General features: G+C 40.3%; 1 protein-coding gene across 9 annotated transcripts in view; it reads left to right on the top strand.

The window, feature by feature from the left end:
• ASPH (aspartate beta-hydroxylase) overlaps window positions 1-12865 on the top strand; it is a 334747-nt gene that overhangs the window by 212454 nt on the left and 109428 nt on the right. For all 9 annotated transcript variants that reach the window (XM_077492760.1, XM_077492758.1, XM_077492757.1 and 6 more), the window contains one exon: window positions 5220-5306. In XM_077492760.1, the coding sequence (XP_077348886.1) occupies window positions 5220-5306 (87 nt within the window). The remainder of the gene's footprint in view (window positions 1-5219; window positions 5307-12865) is intronic.

Here is a 12865-nt window from a genome sequence, read left to right as displayed (position 1 = left end):
TAAAATTTCTTTTTACATTTTCTTCATCAATTTAGGCCAATTTGTATTCTGCTACATATTTTCGGTAAAAAAAAAACCCAATAGGAGTATATTGATTGGTTTGCGCAAAAGTTATAGCCTCTACAAAATAGGGGATAGATTTATGGCATTTTTATTAATTATTTTTTACTAGTAATTGAGGTGATCTATGATTTTTTTTTTTTTTTTTTTTTAGAGGGACTATGACATTGCAGCGGACAGATCAGGCAGATATTATTACAGCAATCAGTGCTAAAAATATGCACTGACATTTTACTAATGTTCCATTTATCATTAGGTTTTTATTGTTGATTGTGTCTGCACTGGGATGATTCACCCTCTGTGTTTGTCATGGTAATCATTGTTGCCAAGGCAGAAAGTGATGAAAAAAATCCAAAATGTTATTGTTGTCACCAGAACAGGAGACAAGGGGAAATCTCAAGTGGGGACAACTGTTTACTATCTCAGAAGGGAATTTACTCTCACTTCCTGTTGTGACTCTAGGCCAGTAAGTGATGGGAAATCTCTCAAACTGGAACACAGACAAGAAAACAAAGGTTATCCAGGTATACAGCGGGTAAAATAAGTATTGAACACATTACCATTTCCCTAGGTAAATATATTTTTAAAGGTGCTATTGACATTACATTTTCACACATGTCGGTAACAACCCAAGCGATTCATACATACAAGAAACCAGTACAAATAAGTTCAGAAACTAAGTTTTATGTATTACAATGGAATGACACAGGGAAAAGGTATTGAACACATGAAGAAAGGGAGGTGCAAAAAAAGGCATGGAAAGCAAAGACACCAGCTGAAATCTATCAGTAATTTGAAAGCAATCCTTCCCCTTGTCAGTGCAAATTAATATCAGCTGGTTCAGCTCAACTGATGGCCTATAAAAAGAAACATCTCATGAATGGGTAAAAGCAAATGGCTCTCTCAAGACTGTTATAAAATATACTGATGGCGTTGGTTACAGAAGCATTTCTAAACCTCTGAATGTTCCAGTGTGCACTGTTGGGGTTATAATCCGGAAGTGAAAATAACATAATTTCACCATAAACCAGCCACAACCTGGTTCTCCTCGCAAGATTTCTCCCAGGAGTGAAAATAATTATCAGAAGAGTTGTGCAAAAGCCAAGGAACACTTGTGGAGAGTTTCAGAAAGACCTGGATTTAGCAGGTACAATTGTTTAAAAGAAAACAATAAGTAATGCATTCAACTGTCATGGCCTGTATCACCACTTAAGACGCCATTGCTGAAGAATTAGCATGTTGAATCTTGTTTAAAGTTTGCTGCACAACATTTAGAAAAGCCTGTGAAATACCGGGCGAATATAGTCTGGTCAAATGAGACCAAAATATAACTCTTTGGATGCCGTATTACACACCATCATTGGATGTCAAATGGCACTGCACATCACCCCAAAAACGCCCCCATACCAACAGTGAAGTTGGAGGTGGGGACATCATGGTGTGGGGCTGTTTTTCAGCATACGGTACTGGCAAACTGTATTTCATTAACCACTTGCTTACTGGGCACTTAAACACCTTCCTGCCCAGACCAATTTTCAGCTTTCGGTGCTCTCACAATTTGAATGACAATTACTCAGTCATGCAACACTGTACCCAAATGAATTTTGTGTCCTTTTTTTCCCACAAATAGAGCTTTCTTTTGGTGGTATTTGATCACCTCTGGGGTTTTTATTTTTTGCGCTATAAATGAAAAAAGACCGAAAATTTTGAAAAAAAACGCATATTTCTTTGTTTCTGTGACAGAATTATGCAAATTATTAATTTTTCTTCATAAATTTTGGTCACAATTTATACTGCTACATGTCTTTGGTAAAAATAACCCAAATTAGTGGATATTATTTGGTCTTTGTGAAAGTTAGAGAGTCTACAAGCTGTGGTGCGAATCGCACAAAATTGATCACATCTGATGTACTGGTGGCCTATCTCGCTTCTTGTGACCCGAACAAGTCAGGAAAGTACAAATACCCCCCAAATGACCCCTTTTTGGAAAGTAGACATTCCAAGGTATTTAGTAAGAGGTATAGTGAGCTTTTTGATGTTGTCATTTTTTTCCCACAATTCTTTGCAAAATTAAGATTTTTCATTTTTTTTTTTTTTCTCCACAAAATTGTCATTGTAATAGGTTATTTCTCTCACGTGGCATGTGTATACCACAAATGACACCCCCCAAAAAATTCTGCTACTCCTCCTGAGTATTACAATACCACATGTGTGGGACTTTTTCACAGCCTGGCCACATAGAGAGGCCCAACATGCAGGTAGCGCCATCATGTGTTCTAGGAACATAAGTTACACATCTAACTTGTTGACTATTTATTACACTTTTGAAGCACCAGGACAATGACACGTGACACTGATGACAGATGGCACTGATACGTGGCAATGATGACAGGTGGCACTGATGACAGATGGCACTAATATGTGGCACTGATGACAGATGGCACTAATATGTGGCACTGATGACGCGTGGCACTTATACGTGGCACTGATGACACGTGGCACTAATACGTGGCACTGATGACACGTGGCACTGAAACGTGGCACCGATGACAGATGGCACTAATACGTGGCACTAATATGTGCCACCGATGACAGATGGCACTAATACATGGCACCGATGACGCGTGACACTGATGACAGATGGCACTGATAAGTGGCATTGATGACACGTGACACTGACAACAGATGGCACGTGACACTGACAGGTGGCACTGATGACAAATGGCACTGATACGTGGCACTGATGACAGATGGCACTATGTGGCACTGATGACACGTGGCACTGACGGCAGGTGGCACTGACGGCAGGTGGCACTGGGGGCAGGTGGCACTGGGGGCAGGTGGCACTGGGGGCAGGTGGCACTGGGGTGGATGGCACTGGGGGCAGGTAGCACTGGGGTGGATGGCACTGGGGGCAGGTAGCACTGGGGTGGATGGCACTGGGGGCAGGTAGCACTGGGGTGGATGGCACTAGGGGCAGGTAGCACTGGGGTGGATGGCACTAGGGGCAGGTAGCACTGGGGTGGATGGCACTGGGGGCAGGTAGCACTGGGGTGGATGGCACTGGGGGCAGGTAGCACTGGGGTGGATGGCACTGGGGCAGATAGCACTGCTGGGGGCGGATGGCACTGCTGGGGGCGGATGGCACTGCTGGGGGCGGATGGCACTTTTTATTTCATTTTTTTAATTTTTTTTTCTTTCCAGAATCAGAACGGCTGCCGCTGCAGCCGTTCATCTCTCCCCTCTCGCACTGTCTGTGCGAGGAAGGAGAGCGGCGCTGCGAGATGATCTCATATGTTTACATATGAGATCATCTCCCATTGGACACGCCGATCACGCTGTAAACGGCCGCTGTGATTGGCCGTTTACAGCGATCTGTGTTTGCCTGTCCCCGGGGGACACGGCGAACACAGAACTTCCGCGATGCGCGCCCGCGGCGGCGCGCATTGCGGAAGTAAACATCAGGCCGTCCAGGGACGACCGCCCGAACGAACGCGCCTGCTCTACGGCCGTAATTCGGCTATAGGGCGGGCGCGAGGAGGTTAAAGAAAGGATAAATTGAAAAATGTACCAAGACATGTACCAAAAATCTGCTGCTATCTACCAGGATCATGAAAATGAAACAAGGGTGGACATTTCAGCATGACAATGATCACAAACACAAAGCCAAGGAAACTCTCAATTGGTTTCAAAGAAAGGGGAAAAAAAAGCTGCTAGAAAGGCCCAGCTAATCACATGACTTGAATCCAATAGAAAATCTGTGGAAAGAACTAAAGATCAGAGTTCATAGAAGAGGCTCATAGAACCTTCAATATTTGAAGACTGTGTGGAAGAATGATCATACCTAAATCACACCTGAGCAATCAATGCATGCGACTAGTTTCCCCATACAGGAGGCATCTTGAAGCTTTCATTACCAACAAAGGATTTTGTAACAAGTCTTAAATAACTTTCAGTTAGGGTATTCAATACTTTTTCCCTGTGTCATTCCATTTAATTACACATAACTTAATTTCTGAATTTATTTGTTTTGGTTTCTTTGTATGTATGGATTGCATGAGTTGTTACCAACATATGGTAAAAAAAATCATGTCAATAGCACCTTTAGAAATATGTTTACCTAGAAAAATGTTGACGTGTTCAATACTTATTTTACCCACTGTATGTGGTATTTAGTTATGGTACACATTATATACATTTTTAATCACAAACAATGATGATATTGTTCTTTTACCTAAAAGTAAATTATATTTTAGGATAAATGTCCAATTCATAGTCCTATGTACCCTTCCCTCTGTCTTTGTGATTGTCTGGAATGAATTTGTTATATAATCTTTATAAATAGACCTTTTTATGGTTTTATGGGGTTGAGTTACATGCTAAAGACAACATGTTGTGAGAAAAAAATTGCCTGACCACCTCTATCGGCACACAAATGGCCCCTCCCAGTACACCAGGTCTGTTTTCCTCTATAGTGTACGATTGCCAGAGTCCTGCCCAATCTGGTGCACAAATTCGAACCTGGCATCCTGGCCTTACTTTTAGACATCTAGGCAGCTGAAGAGGAAAACTGAGTGGGCATGCAGAAATTTCCTGCTATGTGCTGATATCAATGGTTTGAGTATCATTTAAATCAGTAAATTCTCATGTTGTGTCAAATCTCTTGTATTCTCTGTTCTGTAGATTGCATTTCCATGCTTCCTGGTTCAAATCCAGGCCTGTAAAGTCATTGCACTATTTATAGCCTGTTTAGATCATATTTTTATTATTGCCTACCAGCGCGCGTTTCTGCAGTGACACCTGGGATGGCGGTTGATAAAAATTCAAGGTCACATGGCTAACCCACTTCTAGTGATGTGGAATAATTTGATTTGTACTCACATGGAAGACTTTAAGTGAATTTTACATTAGGTTCTTTCTATATTTAGCAGAAGCAGTAGAGCGAGTTTATAATGCACAGAGGTTTATCACGAATGTCCACCTGTGCTCCTGTCATTTTAGTCATCTTTATTCTGAACACAGCTCCCCAACCTCTGCCCACTTATTTACCGCTCTAATGCTTTATCCGCGTGCATTGCTAGTGGGATTACTTGATTTGTTTCTTTGTGTGTTGTAAATTGAACATAGCCAGTAATTATTGCCTTATTTATGATTTACAGGGAAAACTGGAGGAGGCTTTAAAGGCTTTTGAAACCCTGGTAGAGAACTATCCACAGAGTCCAAGAGCCAGATATGGCAAAGCTCAGGTATGTTATCTTCCAAAGGAAAAAAAAGGAGGCTGCAGTACTTTCATTAATGCATCAAAAATATGTGAAGATCAGTCATTTAGTCAAAAAGCCAGTAGGAATTGAAAAGGTGGACAATTATTGTAGGTCTTTTCCATTATTCTCCTATACCGTAATTAATGTCAGCCATGTAAAGACTGCTTTTCTATTGTGAGGAGACCAATCTGAGTTAAAAGCTAGTGATGTGTACTACAGAGGTTAAAGAGACTCATGCTGGGACTTTGGCTTGCTCTTTGTGTTGCTAGCCCAGAACAAATATAAAAATAAGGAATTATGAAACTCCTATACAGTGTGCTTGTTCTGAGTCTGTGACTGAAATGTACTGTCAAGTACATCCAGGCATCTTCTTTAGGGGAGGCAAGCAATAACAACCCCTGTGCTTCCCTCATTAAAGAGTTAAAGCTGTAGTTAACTCCTGAAATGGATATTTTTATAGATAGGCAACTCCTATCCTCATATTGATTAGTAGTTCCAAATTAATAATAACTACTGCATAGGGGGAACAGACACAAAAGATACGCTCAGCATCTTTCCAAATAACCGTTCTCCTTTATTATGACGCATGTGAAGGTTTTTATACACATGATTACGTAGGTATCACATTAATATTACAATTGTACGTTTATGGTAACAAGGGGCGTTACATAGGCAGGCTAATTCTAATCAGGACTCGAAAGAATGCAAAACATGTACTGAAAACATTATTAGTGCCGTGTGCAAAGTGAGGGCATTGTGCAATATATATAAAATAGAATACAATTATATACAGTACCTACAAATTTCCATTACACTCTGCTATATCATTTTATTTTTAGGGGCCCCCAGGTGGGTTATGCCATAATGTACTACTATGCACAGCATAGTAGTACATTATGGCAGACTTACCTGTCAAACGGTACCCTCTAGCAGTGTGATCCGGTGGGCCTCAGCGCATCCATCTTCACCCTCGGTCTTCCTTTCCGGGTTCGGTGCCTTTGGCTGTTTGATGGGCCAGGCCGCGATGACGTCACATCGCCACGGCCCAGATGGGGCAGTAAATGTTCGCTGAGATGCACATGCATGGCTCAGTGTGCATGATGGCTGACAGGCAGGTGGATGCATTTATGGCAGAAGAGACCAATAGGGTCACAAATACCCTGCATGTCAGCAGATTTTTGAAAAATGTAATTTACTTCCACTTTAAAGTGATACTAATCGCTCACGGTTTCATTTTCATTGTCCCTTCTATTTCTGTATATGGATGATGGCATTGTATTTATTTGAAAAAAAAATCCTAATCGATATACAGCTGTCACATGACCCAGATTTTTCCCAGCCTGTCTGCAGTAAAACATAATCAGGAGGAGCTTCGAGTCCCCTGCTGCTGGTCACATGTTCAAAGTAAAAAAAACTTCTCTAAATTGCCTCCTAAGTCTAATCTCAAATGTATTCAGTGACACCATAGTCAAGAACTCCACTTTTCCTGAGGTTCAGTTGCCTTTTTTGGGTTTCAGGTGGCTACAGCTGGGGCGGTATTACCATCCCGGCTGTTTCTAGCTGAATTTGTTTCGTTATCACTTCCTGCCATGTTACTATACAACAGATGTCCTTCACAACGTATATGAAAATACAATCACCAGTATGTTTTGTAATCTGGTAAGATTCCCTCTTACAGGATATCTCAGCAGTGCTTGCCAATTTTTGTTGTGTGTTATGTAAATTTAATGATAATAAGTATGGGGAATTTTAAGTATATAAACAAAGTGTTTTGACGAACGGTACGTGATAAATAAAAGGGTAATGTCTGAATCTACATATAATGAATCGCAGTGCCTCCAGCCACAAATGGCAATTGATAAAAAAAATAAAAAATGTGGACTCTATTCAGAAAATCAGTAATATACCACAATAATTTCCCTAGTTCGTTATTCTATGAGGTATTCTTACAAATGTGCAAATGTGTAAATATCTCCCAATTAAATTAATAAATAAATAAATTTTATTAATATACAAGTATAATTTTACAACTTCATACAAAATCGGAATTTCTGGTGATTAACATTTCATACACATTACCAAAGACAACGCAACAATAAAACTATTTTCCTCAATATTTGATAAATCACTCTAGGGTAGCCCCAATCAACAAATCATGTCAAAAAGGTTGTGGTTAACCACGCCTTAAATTCAAAAACACAATATTTCTTGCCGCTTGGAAGGCAATTTTCTGACTTTATCCGGTCGGAAAGAAGTCAATATATGTCTTGCGGAGCCAACAGATAGATATTATTCATTTCAAAGAAGTCTTAATTTAACAGGGTTACCAGATTGCATTGAGCAATAAATAATTTCCCTGGGACCACAATAGTCAAATTAGCTGCAATACAGGTTTATCTTAATTTCACTCACACCTGGCTTCAACACAATGCAAGACAAATAATGTGGGACAAGTATTAAATACTAAACCAGCCTTCACACAGCACTTGATAAGATTAAAATATAAACAGTAAAATATAATTTCTATAATTTTGGGAAGAAAAATTTGATCAACGTTTATTATTAAAATTTGATCAACATGTATCTCACCACCGTTTAAAGGAAAGGATGTATATTCGATTCGTCCTAGATGGGGAGTGGTCACTTATTACCAAGCCTGTGTTCGTCCAGAGAGTGTATGTAAGCATGTGGATCTGTGGTCCACAGTCTCTTGAATCATGTGTGTGTCTTTTTGTATGGTGCAAATTGTTGGATGGTTACCTCCCTCTCCTCATGTTTACCATCTTGTGATTGGTTGGTTCCAAATATAGGAGGTAACTGCCCTAATTCTCACCCACCCATCTGTGATCATGGTAAAGGTGTAACCAGAATATATGATGTTTAGTGTTATTATGAAATGTATTTTAATATGTTTCATGTTAAAGCGGTAGTAAACCCGCACATTTTTTTTTTTTTTTTAAACCTGCAAAGCAAAAGGCATAATGAGCTAGTATGCACCGCATACTAGCTCATTATGAAATACCTTAGAACGAGGCCCCGACATCTGGCCCGATCCACGCCGAAGGGAGCCGACATGCTCCCTCTGCGTTTCTTCCGGGTATCGCGGCTCCGGCGCTGTGAGTGGCCGGAGCCGCGATATCGTCACTCCCGCGCATGCGCGCGGGAGATTTCATTCCGGCCGCCGGCCACTGCCGGATTTTCAGGCAGAGAATCCCCTTGTGCGCATGCGCCGCTGCAGTCAGCGGCGCATACCGAGGGGGATATCTCCTAAACCGTACAGGTTTAGGAGATATTTTTTTTTACCTACAGGTAAGCCTTATTATAGGCTTTCCTGTAGGTAAAAGTTTAAAAATCGAGTATACAACCACTTTAATATAATATGGCGATTGCTTGCCTTATGCCCTGTCGTTTGCTGTCCCCATCTCGTGTACCTTGTTGGCTTTAAGAAATTTCTACCTAACCAAATATATTGAGATTTACAGAGATTTATGGAATCAAACACCACCATCTTTTAACCATAAAAGACTGGTGCCAAATGCTTGTCCAATACATGGATGACTGCAGTACACATTGATTTTTACAAAATGAATTGCAACATTGTAATTTTAATATATATATATATAATATATATAATATATATATATATATATATATATATATATATACATACAAAGGCCTTGATATCTGGATCTCAAAACACTAGCTTGACCATTGTCAGTTGGTTTTGTGTAAAGTGGCACCATTGTTCAAGTTATATGTTTCAACATAAGGTTTTGTATATATTGACCTCAACCCTCTACTGGAGAGGATAATTCAATCAACGTTTTCTCTGGTGGGAGGGGGACACTTCCCTGGTATGACGACTCCTTGGCTGAGTGTTTCATGAATTATGAACATTTTTATGTATCCTGGCCATGACAACAACAACCCTAATTACACAGCCAAGGTAACAAAGGAGCGGCTACGGGACAACTCTATACATGTCTTTGAGTGGCCCAGCCAGAGCCCAGATTGTATCAGATTGAACATCTCTGGAGAGATCTGATAAGGCCTGTGCACCGAAGCTCCCTATCCAACCTGATGGAGCTTGAGAGGTCCTGCAAAGAAGAATGGGAGAAACTGCCCAACAATAGGTGTGCCAAGCTTGTAGCATCATACTCAAAAAGACTTGAGGCTGTGTTTGGTTCCAAAGGTGCTTTAACCACTTCAGCCCCGGAAGAATTTACCCCCATCCTGACCAGTGCACTTTTTGCGATTTGGCACAGCGTCGTTTTAACTGACAATTGAGTGGTCATGCGGCGTGGCAAACAAAATTGACCTCCTTTTTTTCCCCACCATTAGCGCTTTCTTTTGGTGGTGTTTGCTTATCTCTGTGGTTTTTATTTTTTTGCGCTATAAACAAAAAAATAGCAGCAATTTTGAAAAAAACGCATTATTTCTTACTTTTTGCTATAATAAATATCCCCCAAAAATATCTAAAAATATCAGTTTAGGCCGATACGTATTCTTCTACATATTTTTGGTAAAAAAAATCGCAATAAGCATTTATTGATTGGTTTGCGCAAAAGTTATAGCGTTTACAAAATAGGGGATAGTTTTATAAGAAAAGGGGGGATAAGGTTGCGCTATGGAAAAAAGTAATTGAAAAAAATTTGAAAATAGGGGGGCTGCTACTACCAAATATTACCTTATTATAGGCTTTCCTGTAGGTAAAAGTTTAAAAATCGAGTATACAACCACTTTAATATAATATGGCGATTGCTTGCCTTATGCCCTGTCGTTTGCTGTCCCCATCTCGTGCACCTTGTTGGCTTTAAGAAATTTCTACCTAACCAAATATATTGAGATTTACAGAGATTTATGGAATCAAACACCACCACCTTTTAACCATAAAAGACTGGTGCCAAATCCTTGTCCAATACATGGATGACTGCAGTACACATTGATTTTTACAAAATGAATTGCAACATTGTAATTTTAATATATATATATATATATATATATATATATATATATATATATATACATACACATACAAAGGCCTTGATATCTGGATCTCAAAACACTAGCTTGACCATTGTCAGTTGGTTTTGTGTAAAGTGGCACCATTGTTCAAGTTATATGTTTCAACATAAGGTTTTGTATATATTGACCTCAACCCTCTACTGGAGAGGATAATTCAATCAACGTTTTCTCTGGTGGGAGGGGGACACTTCCCTGGTATGACGACTCCTTGGCTGAGTGTTTCATGAATTATGAACATTTTTATGTATCCTGGCCATGACAACAACAACCCTAATTACACAGCCAAGGTAACAAAGGAGCGGCTACGGGACAACTCTATACATGTCTTTGAGTGGCCCAGCCAGAGCCCAGATTGTATCAGATTGAACATCTGTGGAGAGATCTGATAAGGCCTGTGCACCGAAGCTCCCCATCCAACCTGATGGAGCTTGAGAGGTCCTGCAAAAAAGAATGGGAGAAACTGCCCAACAATAGGTGTGCCAAGCTTGTAGCATCATACTCAAAAAGACTTGAGGCTGTGTTTGGTTCCAAAGGTGCTTTAACCACTTCAGCCCCGGAATAATTTACCCCCATCCTGACCAGTGCACTTTTTGCGATTTGGCACAACGTCGTTTTAACTGACAATTGAGTGGTCATGCGGCGTGGCAAACAAAATTGACCTCCTTTTTTTCCCCACCATTAGCGCTTTCTTTTGGTGGTGTTTGCTTATCTCTGTGGTTTTTATTTTTTTGCGCTATAAACAAAAAAATAGCAGCAATTTTGAAAAAAACGCATTATTTCTTACTTTTTGCTATAATAAATATCCCCCAAAAATATCTAAAAATATCAGAATAATTTTGATGGTTCAGCGTCACACAACACCTATCAAATATGGCACCACATCCCTGAAAATTTGAAGCATAAATCAAAAGACAGGAAGGAAGATTAGGGATTTTGGCGGTGCAGGTTAACAAAGTATAATTAAGGTACAAAATTTGTAGTACAAATATTTATTAAGTTTGAAGTTAAAATCAAATAGTCCCATGGGACTATTTGTGCTTAACAAGAACAACCACTGTATTGTATTATCCTGTACTTTTTAAGCATATTTTGCTATTTGATTTTAACTTCAAACTTAATAAATATTTGTACTACAAATTTTGTACCTTAATTATACTTTGTTAACCTGCACCGCCAAAATCCCTAATCTTCCTTCCTGTCTTTTGATTTATGCATCTAAAAAACTGGAGTTAGTACTTACCGGTAACTCCTTTTCCGGTGGTCTTCCAGGACAGCCCTTGAGAGATGGAGCTCCTCCCATCGACACAGGAAACACATTGCCACAGTTCAAAAGGCGGTCCCTCAGGTCCCTGGTCAGTCATTCACCAAGAACCGAAGGATGGAACTGAAAAACATATAAACCATAACAGGTAATAACATTAGTACATCACTACAATCAAATAAAGGGTGGGATCGTGCTGTCCTGGAAGACCACCGGAAAAGGAGTTACCGGTAAGTACTAACTCCAGTTTTCCCAAGTGTTCTTCCAGGACAGCCCTTGAGAGGATCCCCAAGTACTTACCAGATTAGGGGGGGACCACGGCCTGGAGGACTTTCCTCCCAAAGGCCTGATCCTGACTAGACATTAAGTCCAGTCGGTAATGCCTTGTAAAGGTGGAAAAGCTTGACCATGTGGCTGCTTTACATACCTGCTCTGGGGTGGCACCAGCTCTTTCTGCCCAGGATGCAGACAACGCTCTTGTGGAGTGAGCTTTAACACCCTCAGGAGGATCTCTATTCAAGGCCTTATACCCCTCTGCTATAGCTAGCCTAATCCATCTAGCTATGGTTACTTTTGAAGCTTTCTGTCCCCTACGCTGTCCGGAAAAAAGGACAAAAAGGGAGTCTGAGATTCTGAATGGATTTGTTATTTTAAGATATTCTAGAATACACCTCCTCACATCCAATAAATGAAAACGTTCCTCTTTCTCATTTGCTGCATTTTGACAAAATGAAGGGAGGACAATATCTTGGGACCTATGGAAGCTAGATGCTACCTTTGGTAAGAACCCAGGGTCTGTCTTTAGTATGACTCTGTCTTCTAGGATCTGTAGGAATGGTTCCCTGATGGAAAGTGCTTGGATTTCACTGACCCTACGGGCTGAAGTGATTGCCACCAGGAGAACTGTCTTAAAGGTAATAAGCCTTAGGGAGGCCTCTGAGATAGGCTCAAAGGGTGACCCCAAGAAAGCTTTTAGCACAACTGCTAAATCCCAGGATGGGACTTTTGTGATTCTGACTGGCTTACGTCTAGCGACTGCCTTACAGAATCTAGCGACAAAAGGATTTTCCTGTAAGCGTTCATCTAGGTATACACTTAAGGCAGCTATCTGTACCTTAATAGTACTTAGGGTTAAACCCTTGTTTACACCTTCCTGTAAAAACTGTCGAATATTAGCCGTATTTATGTCACGGCTATTCAGCCAGCTATTAAATTTTTTCCAGACTTTTTTGTAAATAGCTCTCGTGACTGGTTTGCG

Source organism: Lithobates pipiens, unplaced genomic scaffold (genome assembly GCF_037356315.1).
Source record: "Lithobates pipiens isolate NorthernLeopardFrog02 unplaced genomic scaffold, aLitPip1_a1.2 Scaffold_19, whole genome shotgun sequence".
Classification (NCBI taxonomy): domain Eukaryota; kingdom Metazoa; phylum Chordata; class Amphibia; order Anura; family Ranidae; genus Lithobates; species Lithobates pipiens.
The sequence above is the reverse complement of the archived record's forward strand: the minus strand, read 5'-3'. Positions and strand labels throughout refer to the sequence as shown.